Source organism: Balaenoptera physalus, assembly GCF_965194825.1.
Source record: "Balaenoptera physalus genome assembly, chromosome: 2".
Taxonomy (NCBI): domain Eukaryota; kingdom Metazoa; phylum Chordata; class Mammalia; order Artiodactyla; family Balaenopteridae; genus Balaenoptera; species Balaenoptera physalus.
The window spans coordinates 91022782-91050381 of NC_138883.1; the positions used below are offsets into that span (position 1 = coordinate 91022782).

At 35.7% G+C, this 27600-nt stretch overlaps 1 protein-coding gene across 8 annotated transcripts in view; it reads left to right on the forward strand.

The window, feature by feature from the left end:
• FAM227B (family with sequence similarity 227 member B) overlaps window positions 1-27600 on the forward strand; it is a 263560-nt gene that overhangs the window by 217027 nt on the left and 18933 nt on the right. For 6 of the 8 annotated variants that reach the window (XM_082453033.1, XM_082453032.1, XM_082453038.1 and 3 more), the window contains 2 exons: window positions 7-104; window positions 2810-20359. In XM_082453033.1, coding sequence (XP_082309159.1) covers window positions 7-104; window positions 2810-3001 — 290 coding nt within the window. In that variant the 3' untranslated portion in view covers window positions 3002-20359. Of the gene's footprint in view, window positions 1-6; window positions 105-2400; window positions 20360-27600 lie in introns of those variants that run through there. The other 2 variants (XM_082453037.1, XM_082453039.1) reach the window with 2 other exon arrangements.

Genomic DNA, 27600 nt, shown 5'->3' on the forward strand with positions numbered 1-27600 from the left:
TTTTAGATATAGACTTCAATATGACAAAAATTTTAAAGAACCCAGAAGGATATACAATGCCCGCATCCAAGGAAGAATCAAGATTATCAGGACTACCAACAAAGGTTTGGAGTATAATAATTATAAAAATATGTCCTTCTTTAATTTCCAGTATAATTAATTGAACAGTTTCACATGGACAATGTTGGTTATTACACTCTTGATATATACTTTAGAAAAAAGTTAATAATCAGAAGAGATTTATTGGAGAGGTTAATCTTAATATTAAAGTCATATTTATTTCTGAAACTATCCTCATCTCTAAGGAAAACGAATAGCGTTTATCTTTTCCTCATACTTCTGGCACTGCTTCTCCTTGGGCTGACATACAGACATGACTCTGATCTCAATAAGCATCAAAGTTGCACAGAAAACTTCAATGGCGTCCTCAACAGTGGTTGACCTGTCCCCACCTCTTAAACCATGGTCCCGGAATAAATGACCATATGTAGGTACTCTTGATCTTAAGTCTTGAATACTTGCTTTCTCCACGTTTTTGAAGGTGCCTCCCAAACAGAGATCCTATGGATTAGCCACCTTGTGTTGCTTTAACCAAGATTTGATGAGACCGTTGGCTTGAACTTCTGAATTTGATCTCTTAACTTGTTAGCCACTTGGGTTTTAAATCTGTTGCAGTCTTTTTTGTTAAAATTTTGTCTGAATTATCTAGTCAAGGCTGACCGTTATTTTAAATTTTATATTATGCCTATACAAAAACCACTTTCTGAAAGTCAGTATTAATATATTTCCTGGTCTTTAATAATCCAGGTATATAGACTCTCTTCCAACCTTCACAGTGCTGCCAAGGATGTCCGTACTTAGGATAGAAATTGGCGCCTCTGGGAGTCCATTTGGGGTAGATGGCAATATTGCACCATCTTGGCTGCAGGGGGCGGGAGGCAGGGGAGTGCATGGGAGCAGAGGAGGAGGGCAAGGTTGCTAAATTTAGAAATCAAGGAAATGTAATAGAAATTGTATATCTGATCTTCAGCAAGCACTAAAAATGGTCTTTTATAGTTTGTTTACAAGTTGAAGAAATATGGACAGATGGATTTGTAACTGACAGTAACTTTTTTCAGATATCACTATTAAAAGATAGAAAGCAAATTGCAGATATGTCTTTGGCAGTACACCGTATTGCTGCATCATTGGCCCTGTCTCATGCACAATATTTTATCAACAACTTTGATAAAAATATGGTTGCCATTTTTCATTAGCCATGTAGAAGTCATAAAACCCGGAAGAACTATGAATATATTGGATGACCAAAAGTTTACAACAGGCTGGGGTAACAGGCCTGATCTTAGAAGATAAACTATTACTGTGGAAAAAGTATAGAGGTCCAAAATTACAACTGCATAAGTATAGGTTAATAAAGCCTTGCCTTGGAGGCCTCTGAAAAGATTTGGGAATCACTTTTAACAGTAAGCTCTGTATATGTCAAAAGTAGAATGTTGTTGACCCCAAAATCTACTGTATTCGTGGGCTGTTTAAACATGTGGAATCTACTCTGTGCTGATTAGACAATAATTGTGTATTACGTTCATTCTGGAGCCCTGCTTTCAATCTGCTCTTGCCTGATTGAACTACGCTTAAAAAAAAATCATGGTTTCTCATAGAGGAAGAAGGATCTGTGTACTGTGGTTTTCTTAGTTTAAAAACTCGTAACTGCAGAAAAAGAACAGGAATGTCTGTTTCTAAAACTTCAGTAAGATAGAGTTTCTATCTTATAATACACCAGGCAAAAGCCAGGAAAATGCTTGGTGCGGTTTTGCATGCAAGTTTTAAGATCAGGCTAGGTATAACCTGATGTGAATTGTCATGGGAGACTATGGTGAAGTAAATGATTTACATTACAGAAAAAAACAGCTGATATTGACATCAAGTTTTCACCATCAAAGAATTGCTTTTGATTACAATATTACCACTATTTGAAATAATTTTGGAGCAGCTATGAATGAATACAATGAAAAACTGACCATAAGCAAATAAAACCCAAGAGAATTTTACATATCAGTAAAAACAAATGAGAATAAAATCTTACTTCCCCACAGGAAGTGGAATCAACAATAAATCTCTCGTCTAGGCGTTACAAAAATTGAGGAAAGACTTAACATATGAGTAGTTGCTATACTTGCATCCCACAAGAAGCCAATAGTAGAATATTGGAGCAATTATAATTATGGTGGTTGTTTCCTTGACACAGAATTCGTGGTCAAAGTTTTTTTCATCAGCACTGTGATGGGCTTCTAGCCTCTTTGTTCTGATGAGAAGTCACCTTGTTAACCTTATTTGGGTTCTCTTATATGTTGTTTTTCTCTCGCTGCTTTTGAGATTTTTCTTTTTGTCTTCGTCTTTCAGCACTTTGACTATGACGCATCTAGATGTGAATTTATGCTACTTGGAGTTAAGCTTCTTGGATGTGTTTTTCGTAAAACTTGGAAAGTTTCAGTCATTATTTCTTCATATTTTTTCCTGCCCCTTTTTCTGGGGCTCTGCTCATTCTTTTCTCTTTCTGTTCTTCAGATAGAATGATCTCTATTGGCCTGTCTTCATGCTAAAAGACTAGCAGAGCCTTACTGCACATACTCATAGTCTCATACTTTAGTAAATTAATTAAGATGCCTTGCAGAATTTCCCTTTATTTGTTTTAATATACCAGATAATAATTGTATTTATGGTTATAATGCAGTTATATTTTATTTACAGTTCTTTAAAAATACACAAAAGTAATAATTGATTCGTTGTTTTTTTTTCCTACCCCTTACAGTCCCATTATAGCAGTAGTGGCCCAGAGTTTAACCGTGTTCTCTTCAATTTTGGAGGTCAGAGTCCACTGATTTTATATTATCTTAAGATGCATGAGGTAGCTGGTATTTCCAAAGCCCCTAGACAAGTCAAGATTAAACTCACTGAAATAGTGAAAGAACCATATCCTTTTTTAAGCTTTGCTTTAATATGATGTTTCCAAAATATTCAAAACTTTTAACTTCTTTTAATGTCTCAGTTAGGAAAAAAATTTTAATGCATTTTGTAACTAATGCTTTACTTAGCATTTAATTACATTCAAAACTTTTCATAGCATGTTTGGCTAAAAGTATTTCCTCTTTTAGTTCTAAGTCTGTGATTTTACATGTAAGAAAAATAAAACAAACATAAAACCCAGGAACTTAAAAAACCAGTATATTTAGCTCTTTAGTAAAAGACTATTTTTACAACTTTACTGTTCGGTGTTCAGTTTCAAACATTTGTCAGAACTGTGGGTCATGGACTTCTAAGTTTCTCCAGAAGAAAGTTTCAAATATGGCTTAGCTATGTAATACTTTGTTCTAATGAAAATTTATTAGAAAGCTTAATGTATAAAATATAATATAAAATGAAATTGGAGCTCTTTGGTTGTAGCAGGGGTATCTGTTTACATTCTTGTGCCCCCTCTCTGCATAACCCATCCTGGCCCAGGTCTCACTAGGGACTTGGATGAACCCTAAGAGATCCAGTACAGTGGTCTCCAAACTGGGGTATACACAGCTCTGGGTGGAATATATATATATATATTTCTATCTTTAAAAATAAAAAAGAAGTTGCACTTTACTAATATTTAGTAGACAGGTACCCTCACTCAGTTGATATTTCAGTCTGTACTCTACTCTGTTGAGGGATAGTAATAGCATGTTTGCTCTTGTGTTGTCTGAGTTCCACAACATATTGCTGTTTTCTTTGGGTGGTTAAGCAGATTTATAGATTATATCATTTGGTTTAACTAAATTGACACTTACTAATAGACCAATAGCTTTAAAAGTTTCCTGAAAAGAAATATTACTCAGCCATAAAAAAGAACAAAATAATGCCATTTGGAGCCACATGGATGGATCTAGAGATTGTCGTATTGAGTGAAGTAAGTCAGACAGAGAAAGACAAATATCATATGATATTGCTTATATGTGGAATCTAAAAAAATGGTACAAATGAACTTTTTTACAAAACCGAAATAGAGTCACAGATGTAGAAAAGAAACTTATAGTTACCAAGGGGAAAAGAGGGGTGGGATAAATTGGGAGATTGGGATTGACATATACACACTACTATATATAAAATAGATAACTGATAAGAACCTACTGTATAGCACAGGGAACTCTATACTTTGTAATGACCTATATGGGAAAAGAATCTAAAAGAGAGTGGGTATCTGTATATGTATAACTGATTCACTTTGCTGTGTAGCAGAAACACAACATTGTAAATCAACTATACTCCAATAAAAATTAATTTAAAAATTAGAAATAAAAAGCATTTGATGTTCCAAAAAAAAAAAAATGATGTGGTATATATACACAATGGAATACTACTCAACCGTAACAAAGAATGAAATAATGCCATTTGCAACAACATGGATGGACCTAGAGATTATCATACTAAGTGTAGTAAGTCAGACAGAGAAAGACAAATATCATATGATATCACTTACCTGTGGAATCTGAAAAATGATACAAATGAACTTATTTACACAACAGAAATAGACTCACAGACATAGAAAACAAACTTATGGTTACCAAAGGGGAAAAGTGGGGGATCATGAACTAGGAGTTTGGGATTAACATATACACACTTCTATATATAAAATAGTAAACAACAAGGACCTACTGTATAGCACAGGGAACTATACTCAATATTTTGTAATAACCTATAATGGAAAAGAATCTAAAAAAATACATATGTGTGTGTGCGTGTGTGTGTGTGTTTGTATCTGAATCACTTTGCTGTACACCTAAAACTAACACAATATTGTAAATCAACTATATTTCAATAAAACTTTTTTTAAAAAGGAAAAAAAAGTTTCCTGAAAAGAAACTTTGGATTGATGATAATATTTATAATGCAAGAATAAATTTTTTTAAAAAACACAGAAGGATATTTCCTCTATTCCTTGAAGGAGCTCTTTATCAGCTACCCTAAGAGACAAAATTAGTGGTGATCCAATCAGTTCTGCCAAGATATAGGCCAAAAAAAATTAAAATTTTCATAAATATCAATTGAAATATGGACATACATCATTATTATAAACAGTGAACCTAGCCCTAAGTATATGTTATACTTTTCAATATTAGCAAATGATAGTATGATACCAGTTTAATTTGCAAGGCATTTATAAACCAACTGTCTAGACATCCATACAAATCTCTATAATTTGAGGATAAAAGGTTTGGTGTACCAAAAATAAATGTAGTGTTAAATTTTATTTTTAAAATATTTTATTTCATCTCACTGTTTTCTATCCATAGACTGCATATCTTTTATAATATGCATAATATATAAATACAGATTGATATGTATATAATTTATAAATTTAAAATTATATCTGTCAGGGAGTGTGCTCACATAGCTTTTACTCATGGGATACATGATCCAGGAAGTGTGGAGAACACTGCCCTAGCAGATTCTCAAAATTCTTCCCAGGACACTTCTTCTCCCATATTTCAGTCAAGACAACCTCCAGAGTCTCACTGACCACAGGCACATGGAATTAACTTGGGTGGCTCTGGAACACAAGGAGAAAGCAAACTACAGAGGTAAATCAGTCTGTTCTGAGACTTGTAACTTAAGGATTCTCATCAACCTTGGATTATTCAAACAAATGATTAAATACAAGATTTTTAGATGTCTAGAAGTGAAATTTGAAAGGTATGAAAACCATTCATAATAGATTACTTTTATTTTTAGCTAATATCTTTGTGTTTATATTTCTGATGGGCATGGATTTGTCCACCAACAATACAAGGATTCATAACACCAGTTCACTGAGAATGTGGGAAGAGTATGAGTATATGTGGGAGTCGGGAAAGGAGGAAATGGATATCTAGAGCATGAAATCTTTTAGGAGAGTATTTCATTCCATAAAGATCGGAAAGAAATCACCATTTAGAAAGTAATGGGTCTGAACAAAACTATAATTCAAAAAGATAAATGCACTATTATGTTCATAGCAACACTATTCACAATAGCCAAGACATGGAAACAACCTAGGTGTCCATCGACAGATGAATAGATAAAGAAGATGTGGTACATATATACAATGGAATGCTACTCAGCCATATAAGAATGAAATAATGCCATTTGCAGCAACTTAGATAGACGTAGAGATTATCATACTAAGTGAAGTAAGCAGAAAGAGAAAGACAAATACCATATGATATCACTTATATGTGGAATCTAAAATATGACACAAGTGAACTTATCTATGAAACAGGAACAGACTCACAGACATAGAGAACAGACTTGTGGTTGCTGGGGGTGGGGGGGTGCTGGAGGGAGGGATGGATTGGGAGTTTGGGATTAGCAGATGTAAACTATATATTATATATAGAATGGATAAACAACAAGGTGCTACTGTATAGCACAGGGAACTATATTCAATATGCTGTGATTAAACCATAATGGAAGAGAATATGAAAAATAATGTGTATATATGTATAACTGAATCACTTTGCTGTGCAGCACAAATTAACACAACATTGTAAATCAACTACACTTCAATAAAATAAATTTAAAAAAAGAAAGAAAGAAAGTAATGGGGCTTTCCATGATGCTTTCTGAGCTTGTAAAATGTAATGCCTGCTGATAAGAAAAAATATTCCTAGACATAATGATGAACAAAGTGATAATGATGCCTCACATTCATCAGTACTTTACAATTTTTCAAAACATTTGTTGAATTTTCCTATGTATCATTGCGAGAAACGACAGGACTCCTGGGACAGTGGACAGAGCAGGCACCCATCACAGCCACTTTACAGATGAGGGAACCAAAGCTCAAAGAGGGTGAGTAGCTTACCCAAGTGATTCATGCAGCAGAGCTGGCAACAGAGTCTACCATTCCCTGAGCCATGCATACTTTTCGGACATGACGATCCAGGCTAGAGTTCTCCTTGAGCGTGATACTAGTGGTTGGTGGCAGAGCCCGGTAATGTTTTCTCCAAGACCTTTTTCCTAAAATATTTTTTCTTTTTTTTAATTTATTTTTTATTGAAGTATAGTTGATTTACAATGTTGTGTTAATTCCAAGAACTTGATAGCTGATAATGAAATTTGTGTCCAGAGTTCCCATAATTATCTATGATGACTGTATGATCACTGAATTTATCTCTTTCTCACTGAAATTTTACATTGAAGCTATTCAGAATATAGAACATTTGTATTAGTTTTTCTCAGGGCTTACTGGAGTCCTCTGGCTTTCCTGAAGTGGAAAAATAAACTTTTTAGCTAATGCATCTATGCAGAGTGAAGGAGTAGGAGAAAGTAGAGAAAGTGGAGGAGTTAAATAACCAAAAAGAAAAATATAATTCATCATATTTGGGGTTGGCAGACTCTAAAATGGTCCTCAGTGATCCCCGCCTTCTGGTTCATGCCCTTGTGTAATTCCCTCCCATTGGGTATGGGCTGAACCTATGACTTGCTTCTAACAAATAGGATATGGCAGACATAATGGAATGTCACTTCTGAGATTCAGCTACAGAAAGACTGACATCAGTCCTGCTCGACCTTTGTTGGTTGCTCTTTCGGAGCCTTCCAGGGGAAACCAGCTACCAAGTTGTGAGCTGCCCTGTGGAAAGCCCACGTGGCAGGGAAGGGAGGAAGGCCTCCAGCCAACAGCCAGTAAGAAACTGAGACCCTTCGTCCAACAACCGATGAGAAAGTAAATCTTGCCAACGACCACATGAGTGAGCCTAGAAGCAGATCCTCCTTCATTTGATCCTTGAGATCACTGCAGCCCCTGCCCGTCTCTTGATTGCAGCCTGTGAGAGGAGCCCTCAGTCGGAAGTCTCCAGCTGAGCTGTGCCCTGATTCCTGACCTGCAGAAGCTATGCAGTAATAAATGTTTGTTGTTTTAAGCTGCCAAGTTTCAGGATAATTTTACATCTATAGATAACTCACAATGTTTGAGCAAAAGTCTGATTTAGACAATTTCTTCAATACTTTTATAGCCCCTATATACCTCAATCCAAATATTTATTACATTGTAATGTAACCATTTCTTTTTACTTGTTTTTCTCACCCAATAGAGAACAAAGAATCATCTGCCTCTATATCCCTGCCACCAGAAAAAAGTATCTAGCTTAAAATAGGTATTAAATAAATGTCTGATGGGTGGATATATCCCAGTTTTATATAAAGATAAGACCAAATTTCATTTTATTTTTCAACAAAATTTGACATTATTGTTAAAATTAAGAAAACTAGATGATAGGGATAGAGATAGAAATTTGGGAGTCATTGGTACAAAGTTAAACTTTGAAGCCATCATTATCAAAATGATGTTTTTAAAAATGTATTAAAGAGTTACTGTGTACCAAGCACTGTTTCTAAGTACTTTACATTTATTAACTCATTTAATTATCATGTGAACTTCTGAGATAATTACTATTATTGTCTCTCGTTTACAGATAAGGAAACTGAGGCACAGGAAAGTTAGGTAACTTGCCTGAGGACACCTGAGTAAGTGATAGCACTTGGAGTCTATCCTTGACAGTCTGGTTTCAGAGCCAATGCACTCAGACATTCTGCTACTTAATTGTTTACCCAGGGGAATGTATAGTTCCAGAAGAAGATATTCTAGACTCACAGACTTAGAGAACGAACTTACAGTTACCAGAGGGGAAGGGTGGGGAGGAGGGATAGACTGGGAGTTTGGGATTGACATGTACACACTGCTATATTTAAAATAGATAACCAACAAGGACCTACTGTATAGCACAGGGAATGCTACTCAATATTCTGTAATAACCTAAATGGGAAAAGAATTTGAAAAAGAGTAGATACCTGCTTATGTATAACTGAATCACTTTGCTGTACAACCTAAACTAACACAGCATTATTAATCAACTGTGCTCCAATATAAAATAAAAATTTTAAAAAAACATATTCTAGGCTTTTAGGGATAATCACAATTATGGTTTGGGGTAGCGGTGGTAAGAGGCAGAGAAGTCAACAGAAGAGAAGAAGGGATGCCATGGTAATGTTCCTCATATCTGAGGAAAATAGTTAATTAAAATTTCTACGGCTGGTCCTGCATTAAATAACTTTAGTAGTTTTTCCTTCAGACATTTAAGATTGCATGGTCATGCACATTCTATTTCAAAATCCTTTATTCATTTAAAAAGAGATTCTTCATCAACTCTAGTACTTGGAATTTCAGATCATTCTGATCTTAACCCAGTGTCTTTCCAAACTGAATATTGGCTAAGACTGGGCCATACTAATGAATAACACTTTCTCCTTATGTAGAAATGAGTTGTAAGAACTGGTGCAATTGTGCTGTTCCATCCACTTGCATGCTTATCCCACAGTTCCCGCACAATACTTTTTTTCCCAAAGACATGGAGAATGTTGTAGTATAATAGAGGAAATAAACAGAGCATTCTCAAGTGACCGGTTTATTCATTTTAGGAGATAGTACGTTTAACGAAATGCATTTTTGCTCAGAAATGAAAAGGGTCCTCTCTGCTGTTGTCAAAATTGTTTTTTATAAACTCCTATTTTATATTTTATTTTGGTATATCAGTCTTAAGTACTTTATTGTCAGGTCTTCATTGGCAGACCCCTTCCCTGTGACAGTACAGTGTGTACTCAATTTTGGAGCATGGAAAATATATGCACTTGTTTTGTACCTGTAGTTTGGATATATAATTGACATCTTTGTGCTTTGGTGTTTCAAAAATATTAAGGCTGTAATGAGGAGTCACACTTACAATCATCAATATATTCTCTACAATGAATATGCTCCCTTAATTAAATCACGATGCTGGAAAAACACACCAAATTAATCAGTTTTTTATTTTATTTAATTAATTAATTATTCTTTTTTTCCACTTATTAAATATCAGTGTTATTAAGACTCCCAGAAAGATTTATCCTGTCATACTTTCAAATGGAGATCTGGAACACGTTCCTAATTATTCTTCCAGCCAGTTTTTGTAGACTGCATTTTTTTCTTTTTAATGAGAATGTTCATAAATTTTTTTTTAACATCTTTATTGGAGTATAATTGCTTTACAATGGTGTGTTAGTTTCTGCTGTATAACAAAGTGAATACGTATACATATATCCCCATATCCCTTCCCTCTTGCGCCTCCCTCCCTCCCACCCTCCCTATCCCACCCCTCTAGGTAGTCAAAAAGCATGGAGCTGATCTCCCTGTGCTATGCGGCTGCTTCCCACTAGCTATCTATTTTACATTTGGTAGCGTATATATGTCCATGCCACTCTCTCACTTTATCCCAGGTTACCCTTCCCCCTCCCCGTATCCTCAAGTCCATTCTCTAGTAGGTCTGTGTCTTTATTCCCATCTTGCCCCTAGGTTCTTCATGACCTTTTTTTTTTTTTTTTAGATTCCATATATATGTGTTAGCATATGGTATTTGTTTTTCTCTTTCTGACTTACTTCCCTTGTAGACTGCGTTTTAATGGAGGTTCATACATGGCAATCATACCCATTTTTTTCATTATTTAGTCTTTTTTTTTTATTGAAGTATAGTTGATTTACAATGTTGTGTTAGTTTCAGGTGTACAGCAAAATGATTCAGTTTTACATATATATTCATTTTTTTCAGATTCTTTTCCCTCATAGGTTATTACAAAAGAGATTCTTATGACCCACTTTCTTAAACTCAAATTCAGAACAATATCATACTTGATCACTATGCAATTTTTATATCAGTCTTGTGGAACAGATACATTCAAAAATAAATTTAACATCATAGGTAATATTTCTTTTGATTTGCCAAAGTCATAAGAGGGAAGATGAAGATTGCTTTCTTGTCAGTGTTTCAGGATCCACATATAAACACTGAGAAGACTGGAGATGTGTGTAGAGAGGGAGGCGGGGAGTAAATGCAATCATACTTCACAGGAAACTCGTGATTCTGACAGGACTTTTAACGTATACTTATAAGGAAAATAATGAACTTTTTTACTAGATAATGTACATTAAATCATTATCAATAGAAAATTTGAATTTTTTAATGAATAGTCTTTGAATTTCTTTTTTAAAAACTTGATTACTTAGTACTAGAGTTATGAGTAAAACTAAAAAGAGAAACTGACTTCTAGGACCCAGAGCTGAATGTGTAGTGTGTTTTTAAACTGGGAAGAATCTTGTGCAAAATATATTTGGAGCTCCTAACTTTCCCATCTTACATTGCCTGCATTTTTGTAAACTACCTCAACTCCTTTATGTATTGAGAGTAAACTAACAAATACCCAGAAGTCTAATAATTATTTTACATGTTTCACAAATTATTTATTAAAAAAAAAAAAAAGGAAAACTCAGGAACAAAATGTTGGGTCTCATTAAAAAGTAGTTTATAGGCTGTATCTGTATTTCTAACTTGAGTTTAGAATGTTCGTTCACTTTTTTTTTGCAGTTTGGGAAAAATCTGAACTTAAGGCAGTGTCACAATGAGGCTATTGTGTTACTGTAAACACATGCTCCCACCATCACACATATATACAGACTTTTTAACATGTAAAAACTGTCCAGAGTCAGATAATTCAACTCTACAATTAAAAATAATATGGGATATATCAACATTTATCCCAGCATAAAAATAAAAGCTATACGAAGAAACCATCTGTTGTGAATTATCTGTGATGTGGGAGAAGCAAATAGTCAACGGGGAAAAAAGGAAAAGAAAGAAACCCTGAGACTCATATAAGGTCACCAGCTCTGTATAACACTCTGTCTTCACACAGAATCTAGTGGGAAACTCTTTAGAGCCATGTGCAACTTCCTTTCACTTTTATTTATAAAAAGATTTACAATTATCTTTGTCACACATGCATATATAGATTTTTTTCTCACTAATATGTGAATAACAACTTGTGAGCTGTTACTAAAAGTTACTATGAATGGTATTTTTCATTTCAAGTCAGTTACATTTCAAGTTAATTAACATATACTAAGGATTTGGTAATCAGATTTTTAAAAGGATACATTAGCTAAAAGACAAATGTCTGAAAAAAACTTCTAATCCAGAACCATTTTATCTAGTGTTTTTTCCAGTAAAGACAGGATAAAATACTTTTTTCCCTCAATCCTAAAATTCTCAGGATGAAATGAATAGGAAAGCCTACACTGCCAGAAAGTTTGTTCCATTATTTATGAGATTGTACCCCCAAAATCTAACACTCACTTTCCTCAGCTTCAAAATAGGGATATGGACATTATAATATCATCTGTTAATGAGACCTTTCAGATAATAGAAACCAGATGTTAGCTTCCTGGAGTGGGAGGTCTTTTTAAAATACTTTTTGTTGAAAACACGCAGCCCTAAAAACCCTGTGGCAACACAGACTCCCTCTACCAAAACACGAGGGAGGACTGATACTTCCTCTAGTTGTCTGCGAAGAGGAAAAACAGGCTGGGGAGCAGAGGAGAATGAAGAGGGGATATGAGAAAGTAGAGAGGAAACCTAAAAACCTTAGTTGCATGGAAGAGACCCCTTCAGCAGTATAGGGAAAAAATTTAATTTGAGCCCAGATTTGAGCCTATATTCTCCATGTGTATCAAGCAGATAGATTGGGCTATATAAATTTCAAGTCCTTTTGAATCCTGAGATTTGTGATTCTGTTGGAGGAATTTGACTTTCCACACCATTGGTGGTTGAATTGGTAAATAGCTCAAATTTTCACTGAAATGACAACCTTCTCATTTTGTCAGGTCACTGTAGAACCATGTTCTTCTGAGGCTACAGTAAGAAAAAGAATGCATAGGCACCATTTTTCCCATTCACAGCTGTCAGTTCCCCTAAAGGACCACCAGAATAACCTGTTGACCAAGTAAAGCTAAGTTTAATAGACTTATTGTAGTAAAAGAGAACAACAATTTAACAGAGCTTTAGTAGTGTCTCAAAATGGATAAATTCAGGGATGACATTTGTAGGGTTTTAGGACCTAAGTTGGATGATTTTGAGGCAGGTTGTGCAAGGTGAGAAACTGCTTGGGATTGGGCAGAGTTTAATATTATAATTTTGGACTAGTGGGCCCAGTGAAGCAAGGGTCTTGAAGTAAGCTTTGATGTGCAAGCTATTTTAGCTGGTTCAAAGTCTTATCTTTCAGGAAAAAGCATTTTCTGGAGTAAGTTGTAGGTTATTTTTGCTTATTCTCAGTGTTGTTAAACACAGAGACAGGAAAAAGTATGCATGGCCCCCCATTTTTTAACACGGGGACAGGAGTGACATCAGCATCATGGCTGAATAAGACATGTCGCCCCTCAGTGACAACAATTTGGCATACAACCACGGACAAAAATGCCCTTGTGGGAGTTGTGGGATCCATTACCATTCGCCAAGGCATCTGAGAGGAGGATCACCCACATGTGCATCATGTAAATCATGCAGATTTCGGTCCTAGCTGTGGAACTTGTAGTGGCCTATGAACCAACTCTAGCCCCTCTCGATCACAGTCCAAGAACCCCTGGAAAACACTGTCATAGGCAATCACCTATAGATGAGACAGCCCCTGTGGAAGTCCAGGCTTCCAGAAGAGAAATTTCAGCACACCACTGAAACAAAAAAATACAAGTGTAGATGCATGGGAAAGGATAACAGGAACAGTTTAACTTCACCTCTCCCCCAAGACAGCGCAGCTTAGGGCCGAGAGAGATCTTCTCAGCCCGTGATTTCTTGTGTGGGGGAAAGTGAGAGTGAATTAGTGCCCACCTGGCTTCCCAAGCAGTGTGATTGCTGCCAAAGAGGCTTGTTTCTCTCTTCCCCATCCAGAGTACTGAATGATGAGCTTCATGACTTAGGGGTTGGAAAGAGGCTGGGAGAATTGTAGATAGAACTCTCAGAGGGCATTAAAGGGATGCAGATTCTACTAACCATGTCATAGACTCTACCAAGAAGCCTGCCCATGAGCCCCTGAGGACACCTCACCCATAGATACCCCCAGCTAGCCCATAGACACCCCCAGTGCTCCATGAACCCCACCCACATACATTCTCACCCTGTGACCAGCTCCCTGTGCACACTCCCAATAGCAACAGCAAAAGCGAGCTTTGGCAGACAGCTAGTGAGTATACACAGAAAGCCTGTGCCAGCCCAAATCTGTGGGCCAGGGAGAGACCACAAACTTGAACTTATATGCCACCTTTGGGAAAGCAAAAGGAAGGCTGTCAGCACTTGGTCTGGTGTGTTAACAGGGTAGAGAGATGGCATAAAAGCTTTAAAATTCTGCCACTAAAGGGAGCAAGAAGTGTGAAACAGATATATCCATAGAAGGTCTGAAAAGCCTCAGAATCCCTAGTAGAAGGTATTTATCTCCCAAAGGAAGTTAGCAAAGACTAGAGGAGGTGACTGCTATTTCAAATGTGAAGACAGCAACACAGAACTTCAAAGAACATAAAAAATTCAAGGAAACATGACACCACCAATAGATCACAATGATCCTCCAGTAACTGATCCCAAAGATATGGAGATCTCAATTTACCTGATAAAGAATTCAAAAGAACTGTTTTAATGAAACTCAGTTAACTACAAAAAAGCACAGAAAGATAATTCAATGGAATCAGGAAACAGTGCAAATCATGAACAAAATGAGAAGTTTAACAAAGATATAAAAATTATAAAAAAGAACCAAACAGAAATTCTGGAGCTGAAGAATACAATGAATGAGATGAAAAAAAAAAAAAAATGTGATGGAGAACATCAATAGCAGAATGGGTCAAGCAAAGAAAGAATCTGTGAGTTAGAAGACAGGAACTTTAAAATTACCCAGTCAGAGGAGAGCAAAGAAGAAGGAATTAAAAAGAGTGAAGAAAGCTTGCTTGATCTGTGGGATCCCATCAAAAGAAATAATCTACAAATTATTCGAGTTCCAAAAGAAGAGAGGGAGAATGGAGCACAGATCTTAATTAATAATGGCTGAGAACTTCTCAAATCTGGGGAGATGTTTAGATATCCAAGTTCATGAAGCCCATAGGCCACCAAACAAATTCAACTTAAAGAAATCTTTGCCAAAGCACATCATAATAAAACTGTCAAAAATCAAAAACAAAGGGAGAATCTCCATTTTTTAGTCTGCTTCCCCAAAAACCCAACCCAGGATAGTATATTTGTTACCAGTATTATTTAACAAAGGAACAACAATGTTGGTTTCATTTCTCACCATTATAGAGAAAACAGTCCACTGATTTCTCACTACTTTTCTTGTGGATCCCTACTTTTCTTGTGGATAGTCAACTAAATGGAAGCAGAGAAGAAAATGTATGAGAATTACATTTTTTAAAAAGTCAACATTGTACTGTGGATCTCACTTGCCACCATGAAATGGGGCTACCTGCTCCAAGAGTTTGGGCAGAATTGGCCAGATGGCTTCCCACATCTTTTAGCGTTCATGATCTAGAAGCAGGAGTGTTAAGTACTGAATTAGACTAACAATCCCATATCTAGTAGTCATTTTTGTGTTTAGGAGACATTTAAAACTCTAAATTTTGTATTCATTTAGAACCACTCATTGTGGCTCTAAGTAAATACACTGTGCCTATGTAGTTCTTGTTTCTCCACTCTGTGAGTTCAAACAGATGCAAAGAAGGCTAACAAAATATGATCTACACAATGGATAGTTTCTAAGTAAGAAGCAGAAGAACCTATAAAAAAGAGCCATTCTTTTTAATGGCTGAGTAGTATTCCATTGTGTGTATATATGTGTGTGTGTGTGTGTGTGTGTGTGTGTGTGTGTGTGCATGCCACATCTTCTTTATCCATTCATCTATTGATGGACACTTAGGTTGCTTCCATATCTTGGCCATTGTAAATAATGCTGCTATGAACATTGGGGTGCTTGGTATCTTTTTGAATTAGGGTGATTTTTTATTTAGGACATATACCCAAGAGTGGAATTGCTGGGTCATATGGTAGCTGCATTTTTAGTTTTTTGAGAAAATGCCATACTATTTTCCACAGTGGCTGCACCAATTTACATTCCCACCAACAGTGTGCAAGTGTTCCCTTTTCTCCACATCCTCACCAACACTTGTTATTTCTGTTCTTTTTGATGATAGCCATTCTGACAGGTGTCAGGATATCTCATTGTGGTTTTGGTTTGCATTTCCTTGCTGATTAGTGATGTTGAGCATCTTTTCATGTGCCTGTTGGCCATCTGCATTTCCTTTTGGGAAAAATGTCTATTCAGTTCTTTTTTTTTTTTTTTTTTTTTTTTTATTCTTTTTTATTCTTTTTTTTTTATTCAGTTCTTCTGCCCATTTTTTAATTAGCTTGTTTGTTTTTTTGATGTTGAGTTTTATGAGCTGTTCATATATGTTGGATATTAACCCCTTATCAGTCATTTGCAAATATTTTCAACCATTCAGTAGGTTGTCTTTTTGTTTTGTCAATAGTTTCCTTTTCTGTACAAAAGCTTTTAAGTTGAATTAGGTCCCATTTTTTTATTTTTGCTTTTATTTCCTTTGCTTTAGGAGACAGATCCAAAAAAAATATTACTACAATTTATGTCAAAGGGTGTTCTGCCTGTTTTCCTCTAGAAGTTTTATGGTTTCTGGTCTTACATTTAGGTCTTTAATCCATTTTGAGTTTATTTTTGTATATGGTGTTATAAAATGTTCTAATTTTATTCTTTTACTTGTAGCTGTTCAGTTTTCCCAGGACCACTTATTGAAAAGACTGTCTTTTCTCCATTGTATATTCTTGCCTCCTTTGTCATAGATTAATTGAGTGTAGGTGTGTGGATTTCTGGGCTCTCTATTCTGTGCCATTGGTCTATGTGTCTGCTTTTGTGCCAGTACCATGCTGTTTTGATTACTGTAGCTTTGTAGTATTGTCTGAAGTCAGGGAGCATGATTCTCAAGGTTGTTTTGGCTATTCGGGGTCTTTGTGTTTCCATACAAATTTTAAAATTATTTGTTCATGTTCTGTGAAGTATCCTCTCAGCATTTTTGTAAGGATTGCTTTGAATCTGTAGATTGCATTGGGTAGTATGGTCATTTTGATGATATTAATTCTTCCAATCCAAGAACACAGTATATCTTTCCATCTGTTTTTTTGTCTTCAATTTTTTTCATCAGTGTCTATGGTTTTCTGAATACAGGTCTTTTACCTCCTTAGGTAGGTTTATTCCTTGGTATTTTATTCTTTTTGATGCACTGGTAAATGGGATTATTTCCTTAATTTCTCTTTGTTATCGTTGTTGGTAGTATATACAAATGCAGCAGGTTTCTGTATGTTAATTTTGTATCCTGCAACTTTACTGAATTCATTGATGATCTATAGTAGTTTTCTGGTGGCTTTGTTAGGATATTCTCTGTATAGTATCATGCCATCTGCAAACAGTGACAGCTTTACTTCTTCCTTGCCAGTTCGGATTCCTTTTATTTCTATTTTTTGTCTGATTGCTGTGGCTATACAATACTTATGCTATGTTGAATAAAAGTGGTGAGATTGGGCATCCTTGTCTTGTTCCTGCTCTTAGAGGAAATGCTTTCAGTTTTTCACCATTGAGTATGATGTTAGCTGTGGGTTTGTCATATATGGCCTTTATTATGTTGTGATAGGCTCCCTCTATGCCCACTTTCTGGAGAGTTTTTATCATGAATGGATGTTGAATTTTGTCAAAAGCTTTTTCTGCATCTATTGAGATGATCATATGGTTTTTATTCTTCAATTTGTTAATTTGGTATATCACACTGATTGATTTGTGGATATTGAAAAATCCTTGCATCCCTGGGATAAATCCCACTTGATCATGGTGTATGATCCTTTTAGTGTATTGTTGGATTCAGTTTGCTAATATTTTGTTGAGGATTTTGGGGTCTATGTTCATCGTATTGGCCTATAATATTCTTTTTTGTGTGGTATTTTTGTCTGATTTTCGTATAAGGGTGATTCTGGCCTCATAGAATGAGTTCAGAAGTGTTCCTTCCTCTGCAATTTTTGGAATTGTGTGTATATTAAATAGCCATGTGTGACTAAACTTATACTTAAATTAATAAAATCAAAGATAAGTAAAAATTCAGTTCATCACTTACACTAGTCACATTTTAAGTGCTCACTAGCCGTGTGTGACTGTTGTCCGGTACAGATATCAAACATGTCCATCATCACAAAAAAGTTCTATGGACAGCACTCTCTTGAATAAGAGGAAAAGTTTAATCCATTCACAGAACTTGAGATATCATCTTTGGATATCAGACAGCCAGCACATATAGAACTTTCTTTTACCTTGCCACTTACAGCTTTCTAATTTTAGAAGTTTCGTGGCCTAAGATTATATATTATCTTGTTCATCCATTCTTTAATCCAACAAAATTACCAACCAAGTTAGTTTCCCATCTGAGTTCTTAAATTTCCAGTCACACATTTTGCTTTTTTCAGTTGGATTTTTTTTTCCTTTTACCCTAGTTTCATTTTATTTGATTTTTGTTTGTTTTTGCTCCAAGGTAAACTACTTTTGTCATCACGCAGATTTTTGCTCCATGCAACATGGCTTCGATCCATAGTAGAGAGTGTACTACTCTCTGTATAAGCCTTCAGCTAAACAACTTCATAAGTAGCCTAGATCTGTATAAAATTCTGATTGCCTTTTTGTATAGTCATATTTTTGATCCATGGACTCCCTTTACTTAATTCACATTGGTACTAATTTATATCAGTTACCTAAAATAACCTACAAACTCTCCTTCTAGGCTCTTAACGATTCCTTAAAGGATAAGATTTTTAATTTTTAAAAATATATTTAAGATTTATTTAATAGAGCATTTTATAAGCAGAGAAATATCATGGAGTCATAGTAGGATAAAGGATACATCAGGTATTTAAATTTTGCTCTTCAAAAAGAAAAGGAGGTTTTATTTATAGTTTTAGGTAACTTTTCAAATGGAAAGCTATTCTAGACTTTGCTGAGTAGGTTGCTAAGTTTCTTCTTTTCATGAACTCTGCCAATTAAGAATGGGGGCCAAGTTAAGAAAGGTTGGGAGGAGAAGGAACATCATACTTTTTTTTTAAAAGAACTTGAGGAGCAATGGGGTTTTGTTTTACATGAGTGAGTATGTGCATGTGTGTTGTAAGCATGTTGCAGCCACCTTGAGCCAGAGACAATTACAGAGTTGCTTGTAAGATCCAGCCCTTTTTTCTTACAGATTCAGTTTAAATTCTAGTTAGGATTTTTTCTTTTCTTTTCTTTTAATAAAATACACAAGACCCAAACCACAATTCAGCAAACTTGTTATTAAACTAAATAATGAAAACTTTAGTTGCCTTAGGTAATCAGGTTCCAGGGAGTGGGTTGTATCAATTCTTTTTAGCCAAAATTTGGACTTTACATTACAAACATGGTTCAATTGAAAAAATAAGAGGGGGAGCAGGAGGAGTTTTCATCTCGGAGATTTAGTAAGATTTCAGGTTTTGGGGGGTTTTTTTAGTGTAAATATGGTAAAGCCCAATTTGTAACAAATAAGAGAAGAAAACTTCATTTTCAGATACTTTAAATGATCTTAAGACATTGAAAAAAACAGATATTCTTGCTATACATGTTACTGGTCAATAAAAAAATCAGATAGAAAAGTCATAGCTTCTTGAATGCTTAGAATTTAAGACTAAAAAGTAATATCTCAAGTAAATATTAAAAATTGACTAAATTATAATTTTGTGTTTACTTAACTCTTTCTCCTCCTAGGAGTTAAGCAGGCAAAGGAGAAAATCTACTCTGTTACTACACATTCACCTCATAAAAATCACTGCCATTTTATGGCTCCAAGTGATTCTGCAAGATGTTCCAGGATTTCAAAAAATAGAAACCCTATCCTAGCTTAGAGCTGAAGTCCTATGTATTTAAGGAAAAATGACATTGGCTCCTTTAGGTGGTTGCCTCATATGTATTTGTTCTCTGTTTTATTCCATTTTGGTCTGTGGGAAGTGGGGACTCGAGAATTTCTCTTTTTATAGAAAGGACTTAGATATTCAGTCCAGTTACAAGCAGGGGGGTAGAGAACCTGTACTTACAAAGCAAACCCAAAATTTGTGTGTTCATTTGGAATAGCTTTCTGAGGGGAGTAGGGGTTGATGGAAATAATGGGGATGGCTAAAATTCCTCCAAACAACCCTTGGAACTGTCTCTGTTCAAGGGTGTAACTTATAAAAATGGTAGAATCTCCATAAATCAGCAACTCGCTTATCCAGCCTTATCAGGGAGTGAACTGTTACCCATAACTAAATTTTCCAGATACCTACAGCCAAGCATTTGAAGCACCAAAACTTTTTTTGTTAACTATTTTAATGAAAATTTTCCTTAAAGATATTTCATACTTCCCTGACTTCTTAAACAATATAGCAAAAAGTAACTTTATCATGATGACTAGGCTTCTCAAGATGAAATCTGTAATAAATAAATAAATAACAGTTAAACATACGCCTAAAAAAAAAATGATGAAATCTGTGACTCATCTGCGCTGAGATATCAATAAGAATACTTGTTCAGTAGATGACGAATACCTATTACATACCAGGACTAGTACTAGTGAAGGTGCTAAGTAATCCAACAGCAAAGACAGAAACTGTGTCATCAGTGACAGAAGCCTGTGAAGATGCTGTAGTAGCACAAAGAAGCTCCCTCATCCAATTTGAGACAGTGCTGCACTAAAGGAAAACAGGTTGCTAGGCTTTAATAGTCTTTGTGCCTAATTTTTATAGTTCTTCTGTCTCCTACTTCAAAAACTGCCCGTTGTCCCTTCTCACTCCTATTAACTCCTTAAAGCCAAACACCATGAGAAACAAACTCATCTTTGTTTCTTAAAGTGGGGTAAACGTCCCGGCAAGTTTGTTGAATGCTTTTAGTTAAATCTGTGTTAATATTTCCAGTAGTCCTGTTCCTTCAATGTTCTAGACTATGCTACGAAAACCTGCTGCTAATAATGTATTAAGTAATGAAACTTACTAAAACAGTAACCCTATTTTACACATCATTCCACGCCATATAGAATCTGGATGAGATTCCCACAGTGGTACCATCTCCTGTAGAATAAGGCACATGTGCTTAGTAATAACATTTTTTGAGTCTTTTTTTTTTTCTTTACTTGACTATATTGTGAATGTTTGACACTTTTGCAAATGCAGCATTAGAATATTTGAAGTATAAAAAAGGTAAACATTAAGCAGAAGATAACTGCTCTAAGATCAGTTTAGGCCACACGCTGGTAAGTTATACAAGAATTTAGTTTTTAGGATTAAGAATCAAATGAATTCTAGTGTACAGAGGAGATTCTGGTCACTGCTTGCTGCTTACCTTCCTTTTGCTTCTTATACAGTAGCATTATGTGTAGAATGAGCACTTGAACCTGGGAATCTCAGGAGCATTCTGAGAATACTCCCAGAAGTGTCTCTAAGGGATATGAAGAAAACAGCAAAGCTTCCTGCAACCTCATCCTAGGACATAATTTTTGGCAGATAGGAGCAAAATTTGCCCTTGAGCCATTCTTTTTCTAAGTCACACACACCCAAGCTCTCAGACAGGGTACTTCCCTTCAATAAGCCTCAGTTTCTGCATGTATACTATAATCAAATTGGACCCTATGATTTCTAAGGCCCATTATTTCGCTAATACTCTGTGATTCTAAAGGGAGATCAAAGACCCCAGAGAATGAATGGAGGCCTCTAGGATGTCTCTATGTCTTTGTTTGTCACAACCCAACCACAGCTGTTGCGAAGTCCCAGAATAGGATCATTTTTATTTGTACCCAAATGGCTCCTTCTCCATTTAGTGTCTTGCCATGTAACCTCCACGTAGCAGTGCACAAGAAAATGAAGTGTGAGATCAATTCAGACAGTGGGATTGGAAAACATGCTGCCACAGTCATCCTGAAGGACTAGAATATAGCCATTCTTCATAATTTATAAGCTTTAAGTACTGTTTTTCTACAATTGGGGAAAAACGATGGCTTTAAGTATCTGAAGAGAATAAAAATTAGGATATTCATTAACAAATATTAACAGAAGTCTACTGAAAACCATCACCATTGAGTAGTGCAGGAAAATGCTACAGTCTTAGCACCAACTCCTTACACAACACGAATATAAAATTATGACCAAATTTTGTGGGCAATGAGAATGACTTTATAAAGAATGTACACCCAGTTCATTTCAATAATGACATATGTTCAAAATTAATAATTTATGAGAAATAAAACAGTTCTTTGTCTCAATACTAATAGTTTATGATGAATGTGCAAAGAAAAGAAAATTCAATTAGTTCAGAGTGAGAAACACCATCTTGCTCCCAAATACTTCATCATGGAACTCATACTCAAGGGCACAATATAAGTTTGTAGAAGGATAAAATCTTTGAAATTCTAACAGCACTCTGAAGGAGAAATTACAGGCAAAACCCATTTTTTTGCACTTTATGGATATTGCATTTTCTACAAATTGAAGATTCATGGCAACCCTGCTACGAGTGTGTCTGTCAGCCCCATTTTTCCAAGAGCATTTGCTCACTTCATGTCTCTGTGCCACATTTTGGTAATTCTCACAATATTCCTAACTTTTTCATTATTATTATTATATTTGTTATGGTGATTTGTGATCAGTGATCCTTGATGTTACTATCTTAAGGTTTTGGGGCACCAGGTACCACACCCATATAAGATGGCAAACTTAATAAATGTGTGTTCTGACTGCTCCACCAACTAGCCGTTCCCCAACCCCTCTCCCTCTCCTCAGGCCTCCCTATTCCCTGAGACACAATATTGAAATTAGGCCAATTAATATCCCTATAATGGAGGGATAAGGAAGTGAAAGGAAGAGTTGCACGTCTCTCGCTTAAAATCAAAAGCTACAAATGATTAAGCTTAGTGAGGAAGGCATGTCAAAACCCCGAGATAGGCCAAAAGCTAGGCCTTTTGTGCCAAACAGCCATGTTGTGAAGGCAAAGGAAAAGTTCTTAAAGGAAATGAAAAGTCCTACTCCAGTGAACACATGAATGATAAGAAAGCAAAACAGCCTTATTGCTGATACGGAGAAAGTTTTAGTGCTCTGGATAGACGAAAGCAGCCACAATGTTCCCTTCAGCCAAAGATGAACCTGCAATATTGGTGAGGTATGCCTGTAAATATTAGCAGAAAGTAGCTAACTGAACATGCCCATTTTATTTTTAACATCTTTATTGGAGTATAATTGCTTTACAATGGTGTGTTAGTTTCTGCTTTATAACAAAGTGAATCAGCTATACATATACATATATCCCCATATCCCCTCCCTCATATGTCTCCCTTCCACCCCTCTAGGTGGTCACAAAGCACCGAGCTGATCTCCCTGTGCTATAAGGCTGCTTCCCACTAGCTATCTATTTTACATTTGGTGGTTGTACATATGTCCATGCCACTCTCTCACTTCGTCCCAGCTTACATTTCCCCCTCCCCGTGTCCTCAAGTACATTCTCTACGTCTTTGTGTTTATTCCTGTCCTGCCCCTAGGTTCTTCATAACCTTTTTTTTTTAGATTCCATATATATGTGTTAGCATATGGTATTTGTTTTTCTCTTTCTGACTTACTTCACTCTGTATGACAGACTCTAGGTCCATCCACCTCACTACAAATAACTCAATTTCATTTCTTTTTATGGCTGAGTAATATTCCATTGTATATATGTGCCACATCTTCTTTATCCATTCATCTGTCAGTGGACACTTAGCTTGCTTCCATGTCCAGGCTGTTGTAAATAGAGCTGCAGTTAACATTGTCATAAATGACTCTTTTTGAATTATGGTTTTCTCAGGGTATATGCCCAGTAGTGGATTGCTGGGTCGTATGGTAAGAACATGCCCTTTTTTTTTTTTAATTTTTCAATTTTATTTTATTTATTTTTTTATACAGCAAGTTCTTATTAGTCATCAATTTTATACACATCAGTGTATACATGTCAATCCCAATCGCCCAATTCATCACACCACCACCCCCACCCCCCGCCACTTTCCCCCCTTGGTGTCCATACATTTGTTCTCTACATCTGTGTCTCAATTTCTGCTCTGCAAACCGGTTCATCTGTACCATTTTTCTAGGTTCCACATATATGCGTTAATATACGATATTTGTTTTTCTCTTTCTGACTTACTTCACTCTGTATGACAGTCTCTAGATCCATCCACGTCTCTACAAATGACCCAATTTCGTTCCTTTCTATGGCTGAGTAATATCCCACTGTATATATGTACCACATCTTCTTTATCTATTTGTCTGTCGATGGGCATTTAGGTTGCCTCCATGACCTGGCTATTGTAAATAGTGCTGCAATGAACATTGGGGTGCATGTGTCTTTTTGAATTATGGTTTTCTCTGCGTATATGCCCAATAGTGGGATTGCTGGGTCATATGGTAATTCTATTTTTAGTTTTTTAAGGAAACTCCATACTGTTCTCCATAGTGGCTGTATCAATTTACATTCCCACCAACAGTGCAAGAGGGTTCCCTTTTCTCCACACCCTCTCCAGCATTTGTTGTTTGTAGATTTTCTGATGATGCCCATTTTAACTGGTGTGAGGTGATACCTCAATAAGTTTTGATTTGCATTTCACTAATAATTAGTGATGTTGAGCAGCTTTTCATGTGCTTCTTGGCCATCTGCATGTCTTCTTTGGAGAAACGTCGATTTAGGTCTTCTGCCCATTTTTGGATTGGGTTGTTTGTTTTTTTAATATTGAGCTGCATGAGCTGTTCATATATTTTGGAGATTAATCCTTTCTCCGTTGATTCGTTTCCAAATATTTTCTCCCATTCTGAGGGTCATCTTTTCATCTTCTTTATGGTTTCCTTTGCTGTGCAAAAGCTTTTAAGTTTCATTAGGTTCCATTTGTTTATTTTTGTTTTTATTTCCATTACTCTAGGAGGTGGATCAAAAAAGATCTTGCTGTGATTTATGTCAAAGAGTGTTCTTCTTATGTTTTCCTCTAAGAGTTTTATAGTGTCCGGTCTTACATTTAGGTCTCTAATCCATTTTGAGTTTATTTTTGTGTATGGTGTTAGGGAGTGTTCTAATTTCATTCTTTTACATGTAGCTGTCCAGTTTTCCCAGCACCACTTATTGAAGAGACTGTCTTTTCTCTGTTGTATATCCTTGCCTCCTTTGTCATAGATTAGTTGACCATAGGTGCATGGGTTTATCTCTGGGCTTTCTATCTTGTTCCATTGATCTATGTTTCTGTTTTCATGCAAGTACCATAGTGTCTTGATTACTGTAGCTTTGTAGTATAGTCTGAAGTCAGGGAGTCTAATTCCTCCAGCTCCGTTTTTTTTTTTTCCCTCAAGACTGCTTTGGCTATTCGGAGTCTTTTGTGTCTCCATACAAATTTTAACATTTTTTGTTCTAGTTTGGTAAAAAATGCCATTGGTAATTTTATAGGGATTGCATTGAATCTGTAGATTTCTTTGGGTAGTATAGTCATTTTCACAATATTGATTCTTCCAACCCAAGTACATGGTATATCTCTCCATCTGTTCGTATCATCTTTACTTTCTTTCATCAGTGTCTTATAGTTTTCTGCATACAGGTCTTTTGTCTCCCTAGGTAGGTTTATTCCTAGGTATTTTATTCTTTTTGTTGCAATGGTAAATGGGAGTGTTTCCTTAATTTCTCTTTCCAATTTTTCATCATTAGTGTATAGGAATTCAAGAGATTTCTGTGCATTAATTTTGTATCCTGCAACTTTACCAATTCATTGATTAGCTCTAGTAGTTTTCTGGTGGCATCTTTAGGATTCTCTATGTATAGTATCATGTCATCTGCAAACAGTGACAGTTTTACTTCTTCTTTTCCAATTTGTATTGATTTCATTTCTTTTTCTTCTCTGATTGCCATGGCTAGGACTTCCAAAACTATGTTGAATAATAGCAGTGAGAGTGGACATCCTTGTCTTGTTCCTGATCTTAGAGGAAATGCCTTCAGTTTTTCACCATTGAGAATGATATTTGCTGTGGGTTTGTCATATATGGCCTTTATTATGTTGAAGTAGGTTCCCTCTATGCCCACTTTCTGGAGAGTTTTTATCATAAATGGGTGTTGAATTTTGTCAAAAGCTTTTTCTGCATCTGTTGAGATGATCATACGGTTTTTATTCTTCAATTTGTTAATATGGTTTATCACATTTATTGATTTACATATATTGAAGAATCCTTGCATCCCTGGGGTAAATCCCACTTGATCATGGTGTATGATCCTTTTAATGTGTTGTTGAATTCTGTTTGCTAGTATTTTGTTTAGGATTTTTGCATCTATATTCATCAGTGATATTGGTCTGTAATTTTCTTTTTTTGTAGTATCTTTGTCTGGTTTTGGTATCAGGGTGATTGTGGCCTCATAGAATGAGTTTGGGAGTGTTCCTTCCTCCGCAATTTTTTGGAAGAGTTTGAGAAGGATGGGTGTTAGCTCATCTCTAAATGTTTGATAGAATTCACCTGTGAAGCCATCTGGTCCTGGACTTTTGTTTGTTGGAAGATTTTTAATCAAAGTTTCAATTTCCTTACTTGTGATTCATCTGTTCATATTTTCTATTTCTTCCTGATTCAGTCTTGGAAGGTTATACCTTTCTAAGAATTTGTCCATTTCTTCCAGGTTGTCCATTTTATTGGCATAGAGTTGCTTGTAGTAGTCTCGTAGGATGCTTTGTATTTCTGCGGTGTCTGTTGTAACTTCTCCTTTTTCATTTCTAATTTTATTGATTTGAGTCCTCTCCCTCTTTTCCTTGATGAGTCTGGCTAATGGTTTATCAATTTTGTTTATCTTCTCAAAAACCAGCTTTTAGTTTTATTGATCTTTGCTATAGTTTTCTTTGTTTCTATTTCATTTATTTCTGCTGTGATGTTTATGATATCTTTCCTTCTGCTAACTTTGGGTTTTGTTTGTTCTTCTTACTCTAGTTCCTGTAGGTGTAAGGTTAGATTTTTTTTGAGATTTTTCTTATTTCTTGAGGTAGGCTTGTATAGCTATAAAATTCCCTCTTAGAACTGCTTTTGCTGCATCCCATAGGTTTTGGGTCGTCGTGTTTTCATTGTCATTTGTCTCTAGGTATTTTTTGATTTCCTCTTTGATTTCTTCACTGATCTCTTGGTTATTTAGTAACGTATTGTTTAGTCTCCATGTGTTTGTGTTTTTTACGTTTTTTCCCCAGTAATTGATTTCTAATCTCATAGCGTTGTGGTCAGAAAAGGTGCTTGATATGACTTCAGTTTTCTTAAATTTACTGTGTCTTAATTGGTGACCCAAGATGTGATCTATCCTGGAGAATGTTCCGGCAACACTTGAGAAGAAAGTGTAATCTGCTGTTTTTGGATGGAATGTCCTCTAAATATCAATTAAATCTATCTGGTCTATTGTGTCATTTAAAGTTTCTGTTTCCTTATTTATTTTCATTTTGGATGATCTGTCCATGGGTATAAGTGAGGTGTTAAAGTTCCCCAGTATTGTTGTGTTACTGTCAATTTCCTCTTTTATAGCAGTTAGCAGTTGCCTTATGTGTTGAGGTGCCCCTATGTTGGGTGCATATATATTTATAATTGTTATATCTTTTTCTTG